Source organism: Xiphias gladius, chromosome 1, assembly GCF_016859285.1.
Source record: "Xiphias gladius isolate SHS-SW01 ecotype Sanya breed wild chromosome 1, ASM1685928v1, whole genome shotgun sequence".
Lineage (NCBI taxonomy): Eukaryota > Metazoa > Chordata > Actinopteri > Istiophoriformes > Xiphiidae > Xiphias > Xiphias gladius.
The window spans coordinates 22,706,178-22,717,305 of record NC_053400.1 but is presented as its reverse complement, the minus strand read 5'-3'; the positions used below and the strand labels follow the sequence as shown (position 1 = coordinate 22,717,305).

General features: G+C 42.0%; 1 protein-coding gene across 1 annotated transcript; it reads right to left on the bottom strand.

Annotated features, from left to right (window-relative positions):
- Window positions 1–4,056: 4,056 nt before the first annotated feature.
- Window positions 4,057–9,378, bottom strand: si:dkey-56m19.5 (cell surface glycoprotein 1). Its single transcript, XM_040116713.1, has 2 exons — window positions 9,157–9,378; window positions 4,057–6,593 (listed from the first exon to the last, which is right to left on the bottom strand). The coding sequence occupies exon 2, from the start codon at window positions 6,583–6,585 to the stop codon at window positions 4,612–4,614; it is 1,974 nt and encodes a 657-aa protein (XP_039972647.1). The 5' UTR covers window positions 6,586–6,593; window positions 9,157–9,378; the 3' UTR covers window positions 4,057–4,611.
- Between the last annotated feature and the right edge of the window lie 1,750 nt (window positions 9,379–11,128).

Genomic DNA, 11,128 nt, shown 5'->3' with positions numbered 1-11,128 from the left:
CTACATGAACAAAGTATTATCTGCCAAAGTTAGAAAATTTTTTTGGTTATTTCACATGAGATATTCAGTCTTTACTGGTTTGAAGTGGGCAGGGCTCATTTGGAAAAAAGCTGACGTCATTTAGCCTACTTCCGTGCACCAATCAGGACTTAGAAATTTTTGAATCCAAATCTGAGGACAGCTGTGGGGTTGTTTTTACTTATGTTGCCAGGCTACTGTTGACTCTCCTATGATGCCGTTTGTGAGTCTTAAACTCTTAATAATTAAGGTCGTTTGCTCCCTGAACTTTAACTCAGATTTTTAATAATTTTCTCATGAAAATTTAATGATATATAGCTGTGTCCGGAATCACTCCCTCATTCATTCATTCCCCACATATAGTGCAATATCAGTGGTGGAATTTAACTAAGTACATTTACTCAAGAATTGTACTTTATCATTGTACCTGTTGTAGTAAGTACAATTTTTGAAGTACTTTGCTTGAGTATTTCCATTTGATACTACTTTATACTTTTACTCCACTACATTTCCGAAAGTAATACTCTTACTACATTACATTTATTGCATTACTGACAGCTTTAGTTGCTAGTTACTTTATGGATTTTACATTAAAAAATATGATAAACTTATACATTACAATGCACTGTCAAAACGAGTTGTTTCCAGCCTCTTTGTCTGGTGACCCTTTACAAAGAAGCAGTTTCTTGTTGGGGCGCCTTGTTCAAATATCTATGAATTGTGAGTGAGTGATTTCCCCTCTAAATTTCTCAGACGGTTGAATTTTTAAACGACTGCTCAAGGCCAAAATTATCCAATATTTCACAAAAAACAAGGATTAGATAAAAGTCAAAAAAAACTAATATCAATTTGTGTATCAGAACTTGACCTCTCAGATTTAACTGGTGACCCTTTGGAGGTTTCCAACCCCTAGTTTGGGAAACAATGAACTAAACTAGCTAACTGTATATAAAGTAGTTAAAATAAGCTCTACCTCTAGCAGCTACAACAGTAAAATGCTGCCTACACATTGTTGCATCAATATTAACAATCTACAGCATATGATAATATAATATATGACTATATATAACTAACAATGGACATTTTCCTGCACAATGAGTTCTTTCACATTTGATACTTAACTAAGTACAATCTGATGATAATGCTTTTACTTATCTTTACATTGTTGTATTACTACTTTTAATTAAGTAGAGGACGTGAATATCTGTTCCACCACTGGTGCAATCTACAGTTTAGTAAATAGTGAGTGATTTCAGACACAGCAACAGAGGAATACTTCAGATTTGAAACCTAGTGTCAAAGAGGTTTAATATTGAGCTGTATCTAATTCACTGAAGATAAAGTTAACATACCATTAATTATATAATCCTATTCCCGCATATAACTGGAACTCTGTAATCCTGTAATTACACTGTATGTGAATTAAGTTTGAGCACAAATTGGAAAGATGATTTCATTTCTACATGCCAGTGTTACAAATGTAATGAGGGGACTATACAGAATCACTTAATACTGTCGGGATATTCCACAGGATATTGGTTTAAGTTATTGTTTGTTAAGGCTGGTCTTCCCCTTTTCCCCTCTACTTTCCTTCATGCACACACTGACCTATTAACAATGAATCAACCATTAAACTATCTATAGTATATGAGTTTGTTAAAAAAAAAAAAAAGACTTCAGAAGTGATTTCTAGACCTGTGTCTTTGATACTCTGCCCAAAAGAGAAAACAAAACAAAAACAAACTTAAAAACAACAATAGATCAGTGCCTAATGAATTTCCTCATAATATAGCCTTTGGATTTAGTTCACGTTTTCTTTTTCCTTTTGCTTCTCAGAGGCATCAGTTGGAGATAGCTAAAGCCCGCAGGCTTGTCTTCACACGGGGAAAAAAGAAGCTGGAACACAGTCTGAGCTTTGTGCAGGAGCCTGCATATAGAGCACATAGTGTTAGGGTAACCAGGCAGTGCAGCTGGCCTTTCACAGCTATGCAACTTTAAGGCAGTGTTTAAATCAAGATCCAAAAGACAAGAACCCTGTTCTCCCACACTAAGATACACATAAAAGGGAAAGAAAGTGAAGGAAAGTGAAACAGGGGGATATGGAAATGATGACCCTTCAGTATAAGACTTCAGGAATGACTATATAAATGATAATTTTGGTGAGAACAAACAAGAGTGGAAGAAACAAACTTTTAAAGAAGTTCATATTTAATATTTTATAACGGATGTCTGCTACAACTACTACTGCAATTACCATTCTGCTTGGTTCAGGGTCTCCCCTTTATTCACAATCCCCCTTTATACCTTTTATTCAGTGAAGCTGGCAGGGGGTCAGTCATATTGCTGCCAAACTGACTTACAGTCCTGATAATGATGACAGCCCTTGGTATTACACTGTTATTTATTTGAATGTTAAAACTGATACAGGCCAGCTACTGTCATCATATGCGTGACTCAACATTGAGTGGCAAAATATACTTTTGATATGAAATGCGTTCAGTAAGCACTACATAGAGCATTATGTGTTGTTTCAGTTGCTTGAAAAAAAATATAAAACTATATTTTTCTGTAAAACTGATGTTTCAATAACCCAGAGTGGATGTGATTAATTTTACAATAAAATTGTTTCCATAGCAGCAACCTGTGGCAGCAGCCCACAGTATTTTGACTAAACAGTTCAGCAATAAAGAAGAAAAACTTGCCAGCATGTTCATCCTCCTGCCCCCGAAACCCTCTCCACAACATTCCTTCAATAAATATGCAGTGCTGGAGAATTCTCTTAAGAAACCACAGAGAGCTGGTATGTGGATGGGCCCATTATGGAGTTACTTCAGTGGGAGGTTTCTGTTATCACTATCAGATCTTTTCTCATGATCTGACCCATGGTCCACTAGTTATTTCAAGGTTGGATGACCAAACCATTCAAATGCCAGCTCCTCCACCTCTCTCTCTCTCTCTCACACACACACACACACACACACACACACACACACACACACACACACACACACACACACACACACACCTCTCCGCTGTCCATGTATGTGCATACACAGATGTACAGAAACATTAATATAATTTTACTCCCTCTTGTTAATGTGTGTACGTTAACACCTGCACGACAAAGACCCTCTAGTCTCTGACAGTAGTGTGAGCAGCAGGCGTGGCAGCATTCTACAAGAATGCATCAGGTAGGTGTCAAAACATGTTTTCCCTGCCAACTACCATCCAGCTCTAGTCATCCCCATTGCTTTTCTAATTTCAGTCTGTGAAATAGTGTCAAAATGTCTCGTTGCCAGAAGAGAGAGATACTCTCTCTTCTGGCAACAAGACAGAAGAGAGAGTATCTTTGACATCTTCCTTTCCTCTGTGCAGCATCATAGCACTAGCTTCTGCCTTTTCTCTGCCTGACTCAAGCTATCCTGCCCCTCCCCCCCTTTTTAGTTCCCCTTGCCGGTATGGCTCTGTGAAATGTTGGCAGGGGGTGCTGCTATGGCACACACCATGCCTATTGCTGAGGCATGGTGCCTTAGCAATAGGCATGGTGATGTGAGAGACAAAGAGGTGAGGAAGATTACGTCAGCGAACGGACTGATTTCCCTGTGTACAGTGAAATCCTGTCGTTTGCCCAATCATGACATGCAGGCTGCACACAATAGCCAGCCATGTTCCTCCAACCAAAACATTTGTAATGTGGCCAGTGACCAGCAGGACATTGCTCTTTGTAGATATGAATAATCAGCCAACTCTGACCCACTAGAGCTGATATGAGGAGCTGTGACAGTGGATGTCAACAAGTGGTTTGATATTAACAGACCCCTGATGTTCTACCGTTGCTCTGCTTCTCTCTTTTGTGGATTTTGTGATCTGAAAATGAGTTATGTTTCACTGACCAATTCATAAATCAGAAAGTCTAAGGCAAAGCTTGGAGCAAAGTACAATACATCTCATAGTAACCCAGTGCCTCAGACAATTGTGACACACTTGATGCTGAGAGAATGCAAGAAAAGAATTGAAGATCACTGTAGGCTATAACAATCTCTTTTTATTCTCTATTCCCAACAATCAATTTAAAATTAACAGTCTTCACAGGTACCATTATTATAAAAGGCCAAAACATTTATGTCATGTCTCTGCATATAGTAATAGAAAGGATATATGAAATTCTAAATCAGATAATATACTAATAATGAATGCTGTTCCAATAAACCACTTTGTCATATTCATCGGGCTCACACACAAAGACAGATTTGTTCATTTTATTCATTAATATCATATTCACTGTCCAGTATTTTTGCTCTCCTGTCAAGTTTCACTGTCTGTCTGCACTCACCCCTCAAATTCCAAACTCCAAAGTCTCCCCTCAGTTCCATCTCACTTGCTATCTCTCTCTCTATATTTTTATCCTCAAGTGGTTGCATTTCATTTTTGGTTACTCAAAAGAAAACATCCTTTTGCCTGAGTTACCACTATAGACATTGCGGTGGTTACAGCATTTATGAAAGCCTAGCTGTGTTTGTGATACCTTGATGGCTCTCTCGCACCATCGGAGGATTAAACTGAATTCACATTGATTCGAAAGATGGCTTCTCTTCAGACGGCCTGGGTGACCTCAGTGCTGAGACCTTCCACCATGTCGGAGACTGCATCGGGAACTTCCTGGACATCCCCACTCAGGTTCACATCCTTTTTCAGTTCAAAGTCACTCTGCTCCTTGATAGGCGTCTCGTCTGGCTTTTCACTACCGTTAACACATTCCTCTGTCTGTTTGACAGTAGTGGCAGTAGAATTTGTGCACTCTCCATTCACAGCTGGAAGTGCATCTACTTCTGTCGCATCCTTTGCAACAGAAGGGCTCTCTAAATCTCCATTTTCCATCTTGCTTTCAACCTCAGGCCCTGAGCAAGGCACCTCTTCCACAGAGGCTTCTGCTACCTCTTCAGACTCAGCAGTAATTTCACTAGCAGATACAGACTCTGAGATGACAATCTCAGGGACAGGTTCGGCTGCTTCTGGCTCAGCTGCCGCCTCAGTGCTGGAGGCTTCTGTTGTAAGAGATTCCTCCTCTTCATGTTGATATTCAGGGGGGACCTCCTTTGCTGCAGTCTCCAGGACCTCAGGTGCATCTGCCTCTGCTGTCACAGTCTCAAGTCCAGTAATGTCAGATGTGGCTACAACTGGTTCTGGTTCAGCTTCTTCTACTTGTTGCTCTGCTGCTGGCTCCACTTCATTGGGCTCTTGCTCAGGCTCTGGCTCTGGTACCAGCTCTGGTTCTGGCTCTGGTGATTGTTCTAGCTCTGACTCTGGGGCTTGCTCAGGTTTGGGTTCTGGCTCGGGTGTTTCCACTGACTCTATGTCTCGTTCCTGCTTTAGTTCTGGTGCTTGCTCTGGCTCTGGTTCTTGCTCTGGCTCTGGCTCGAGGGTTTGCTCTGGTTCTGGGGCTTGCTCCAGCACTGGCTCTACAGCTGGTTCAGCCACTGGCTTGGGTTCAGGCACCGTTGTCTCCTCCACAGTTGCTTCGGACTCAGTAACGGTTTCTGGGATGGTCTCTGGTTCTTGTTCCCCAGGTGCTTCCTCCATGCTGGCTGGAACAACCTCTAGCTCTGGCACAGATTCCACAGATACAGCAGGTTCTTCTACAGGGAGCTCTTTAGGTGTAGTTGCAGGCTCGGGTTCAACTTCACTTTGCATGGGTTCTTCTGATGCTGGAGCAGAGAGTTCCTCTGCTGCCGCTGTAGCCTCTGGGATCTCTACTGGGGCTTGTTCCTGTACCACTGGGGCTGACTCCTCTGCTGCTAGAGCTGGTTCCTCTGCTGTCGGAGCAGATTCCACTGCTACTACAACTGGTTCTTCTACTACTGGAGCTGCTTCCTCTGCTGCTTTAACTGGTTCCTCTGCTACTGGAGCAGATTCCACTGCTACTACAACTTGTTCTTCGGCTACTAGAGCTGCTTCCTCTGCTGCTGCAGGAGGTTCTTTTGCGACTGGAGCTGCCTCTTCTGCTGCTGCAGCAGGTTCTTTTGCGACTGGAGCTGCCTCTTCTGCTGCTGCAGCAGGTTCTTTTGCGACTGGAGCTGCCTCTTCGGCTGCTGCAGCAGGTTCTTCTGCGACAGGAGCATCATCCTCTGCTGCTGCAGCAGGTTCTTTTGGGACTGGAGCTGCTTCCTCTGCTGCTGCAGCAGGTTCTTTTGGGACTGGAGCTGCCTCTTCTGCTGCTGCTGCAGGTTCTTTTGCAACTGGAGCTGCTTCCTCTGCTGCTGCAACTGATTCCTGTACTGGAGCATCCTCCTCTGGAGCTGCAGCAGCTGATTCTTTTGGAGGTGTTGATTTGGGCTCTTCTGGAGCTTCTACAGCCTCAGTTACTGCTGCCACAGCTGACCCCACAGCTTCCTCTACCACATTGTCTGCCTTAGCTGTCAACTCAGCCTCAGCTATTGTGGATGGGGCTCTGTCCTCCACTTTCTCAGATTCCTCTGCACCAGCAGCTGTTCCTGCAGTCTCATCCTTCTTCTCTTTGGGGTCACTCACATCATATCCCTTCCTCTTCTTGCTCAGTTTTCCTCCCATGATGTCTCCTAGGAACAAGTGGGTAAAGGTGTCACTTAATATGAGAAATAAAATATTGTTTATTTTGGTCTGTCTCATTAATCATCAATGTTTAAAAATATTTAAACATTGTTCAAGAAAAAATGCAATATCAAAAAAATGCAATATCTTTTCAAGACATAGTCAGACAAACACATTCATTCCTTTCATTCCTGACCTGTGTGTCGCTGGACTGTGGGACAAAACCCACAAGGAAAACATTTAAAATCCTCACTAAAAGGCCCCAGCTGGCTGGGTTCAAACCCAGCAACATCCTAACCACTGAACTGCTATGTCAACTATGTTTGGATTTGATACTTTTAATTTACACATGTGTATGTTTAATCAGATTGTTGTTTTTTTTTAGGTACTAAAAATCCCCAATACAGTCTCATCTAAAAGGTTTCTATCTTTTTCCAAAGTCTAAAATGCAGCATGGGTTGGACTTGACCCTTCAAATGTAAGAGTTTTTGTCTTTTTGTTTTTTTGAGAGGAGAATGGAGAGAGATGTATTGTCTAGAAGTGAACGAGAAACTTAATTAGGAAATTGCTCTCTGCCAAACACCAGTTGGCTGGAAAACAAATGTAAATGCATGGGAACCTTACTGAGATCAGAAAACCCTACAGACTCACTAACCTTTCAAGAATGTCTGGAAAGGCTTGGTGCCAAAGGAACCCACAACTCTGAGTTGAACATCTATGATGTAGACGAACAACTATTCCTATCTCAGTGTGTCAAGCTACAGGGTATCTGGTGTATTGAGTCTCACAAGACACATAGAGACAATCCAGAGCCCGAAGTTTCGCACATTCACACAAAACAGTTAAAATACAAAATTGAATCTTCTGTATAGCCCGCAAATTAGTGTAATACCACAATAATCAAACGAACAATGGAGCAAACGTACTACAGACATGTAGTTCTTTCTGTTAATGTCACAACACTGGTGTAGCTGTAGAGGAAGATCTATTGATTGCCACAGAATGCAACTTCCCTTCTGTGGCAGAATAGAGAACTGGAAGTTCGTCTTTATCTTACTGATTGTGTTTCAGCTGATCCAGAACGAATCAACCTGTTTGAATATGTACTAAGCAAAAGAGAGGCCTTAAGCACCTTGATTTTGCACAGATGATTTAGGTTTATATTGCCTGCATTTTAAATGCCTCAGACTACTCATTTGATTGGCCTATCTCGGTTTGACAGATGCTATTCCAACAATAGTTATAAATATTACCCAACATGGCTCGTTTTTTGTTTTTTTTCCAAAATTCCACGAGGAGGATAGTTACCCTGCCGGGCAGCATGCAGGTACAGGTACGAACAATCCGGGAACTGTCCATAGTGCTGCAATGGAGCAATCAAGAACAGGGTGCGCCACACACCAGCCTGGGATAGGCTGCAAAACCATTACACCGATTTACAGTCTAATGAGCTGTCCATTTGTAAAAAATAGAAATAAAAATAAAAAATAAGTCATTATGTCTGCTTTTACAGCAACAGCAGTCTAACTTTGCTTTTGCCTGTACTTCTAATTATTCATAGGCCTACTTAGTTTTTTATGTGGTTGATTTCTTATTTGCACCCCCCCCCCTTTTTTTTTTTTTCGCCAGACCCCACTTGATGTCTCCGGCCTCCAAATCAGACAAAGCTAAACCTACAGTTGGAGGACAAAACCCCCCACGTTTTGAGATCTAATCGTTGTGGATTCTCACTGGCACTTTGCCGAGCCAATTTTCGACTAAGAAACAAAAGTCAACCCACAGCCCCATGCTCGTGTCAGAGAGATGGAGCAGACGAGCGAAAGGTACGGCGGCATGTGCTGGCCGGTAACAAAGGAAGGGTGATCCCTCACCGGCAGCTCGCCCACTCACGGGCCAAAGTAATGGGTCGGGCCGAGCCGGCCAGCCTGTACTACAGTAGAATACGGGCTACCCACACAAGGTAATTACAGCATACACCGGCGATAAAGGCTGTAGAGGGGGTCTCCATCCCCCACTTCAATACCAAGCCGCCCGCCCACCCACCCACCGCTGCCTCCCTCCCTCCCTCCCTCCCTCAGCTGCTCTGCCCTTTTTGTTCGCGAGCATTTGAGAATGTCGCACTCGCTCGGGCACGGGGAAGGAAAACGAAATTCGCCACAAGAAAGGCGTTAATAGCTGCCGAACAACTAGCCGCAACTTCGCAACTTTGCTTTGCGCTCCCTTCACGCCAGAATGCCTTTTAATCGCCTGCTCTGCTTCGAAACCCGAGGAGACGCACTAGGCTCCATCAAATCCAACCGCTGACAAGGGGGGGGAAGAAAGAATCCCGTCTTTCGTATGCCAGCCTCGAAATGTACACATTTGCATGATAGGAGAAAGGGAAAGAGAGAGAACAATAGGAAAGCTGCAGCCTAAAGGCATCTCTTTTTTTTTCACTCGCTCACCTCTCTCTTTTCTTTCTTCCTTTCTTTTCACTAACAGAACATAGATCCTACGATTTTTTTTCAAGTGAAAAATCACACATTAAAAAAAAAAAAAACCAAAATAAAACAATGCTCGGCTGTAACTGACCTGTTTTTCTAGCGAGTGCTCAGTTGGACTTTTTTTTTTTTTTCCCCAAGCTCCGGCTGGATGTGATAATGGAGGTAAACCTTTGGAGTGACAGCTGCAGATTCCGCCCCTGCTCTCCGAGGTGCAGCCTGGGACTGTGTGGTAGCTGAGGAGTGCCCCTCGCAGTTTTCTAGACATCTGTCGCTATCACAATCCAGCCTACCCCACCACTGCTCCGTCTGCAATCTATACCCTCCCAATTTTTAACCCCTCCTCTCCCGCACACACCCACTCCGGCGCACATTTCTCCGTCGCACGCTTCTGGGGACGAAGTGATACTTCATAATATGACCTCTTCTCCTCTGCTCTTGCTTTGCCGGAAAAGCAATGCATAGGAAATCCCCAAGATTATTCCCGTAATCTAAATTCTGGATAGGAGGCACCATGTCAGTACAAACCACTTTTAATGTGATATTATAAACAACAGGCGGAACAGGCTGTCTGAAATATTTATATGCTGTCCCATGCCTGGCTTCGAATTCATATAAGGTTACTGTTCTTGTTAGGGAATATAAAGACCATTGCCAAGGATTCCGATGCATTGCACCTCTTTGCTATTTGTCTTCCATGTGTAAATTGGACAAGGTTGGCCCATGTGAGACTTAATGAAATTCAACAGCTGACCCTTTCAGGTGAACACGTTGTCTCCTCCAACAATTTGACCCGAGCAACATGGCACTGACACACTGCTAGGTTGAGGTATCTGAAAAATGTTGATGACTATCAGATATGTATATGTATGTATATGTGTATGTTAATCAAATAAAGGCCGGGCATAACTATGAGGACATTTTACCATTCTCCGTCCATATGAACATTAGTGTACAAGAAATATGAAGGGATGGTACAATGATTCATCTCATGCAATCTCATTTAAACTGCTAGGGTATAATTTTCTTAGTACCCAAAAAGCATCATGTCTTTTCCAGTAGCAGGCCACTGGTTTCCACTTGTAGGGTCTGTGAAAAGAGGGGTGAGATTGGGTGTTTCCCTGACGGCTCACACAAACCCGTTTTTTTCCTTACAGTCTCTGTCAGTGAAACTGGAAGGAAGACATCAGAAATAGCACAACAAATGGACTGACGATCTGATTACATCACTCAAAACCCACCAACCTGGTATTTAATCTCAAATGGCCTTGAAAAGCAGCCAAACGGGTTATTTTGTCCTGGTTTAGGCCTATATGCATACGTATACACTCAGCTGGCATTAAAGCAACAAATGTGTCTCAGTGCATGTAACAAATATATTTTTGTAAATATATATATTTATGATATTTTATATTATTATATCTTTTCATTTAACATAACAGAGCTTAAACTCAGACAGAGTTTTTATTACATGTACTCTGCTGGATGTGATACATTCCAATGATTTTGGTAGTTTTGAGGGACTTTTCTTTTCTTTTCCCCTTCTTGTGTTTTTTCCCATGTAGGGATCTTTGAATGAACACATTTATCGCTCATGTTTTATGGAATTAATTCTTGACAGACAGTATTATTAAGGACGCAGCACCCTCTACTGTTGCAAGATCTGATAGCACAAACTCATTGTCTGGAGAAACCTTGTTTGGTATTAAGATAATAATGACACACATTAAACACTGTAGATGTAACAACAACACAATTTTAATGTTTGTGCAAATATCTAGCTACACTGCTTATTTGTGAAATATCCATTAAAACTGTGTACAGCTTCCTGGTGATAATAAATTAAATATTCCTGATTATTTCAGTGTATATCACCACGGAACAAAACCCAGACAAGAGTATAAAAGAATGTCTAAAAAAAAGAATTGTGACACATAGGAATATTGAAGAAAATACATTTATGTTATTTAGTTGGTCTTGTTAGACCTAGGACTTGAATTTTATAAAAAGATCTGCTGTCTACTATTTCTGTTTCCCAGCTATCTATTAAACAAAATAAGAAA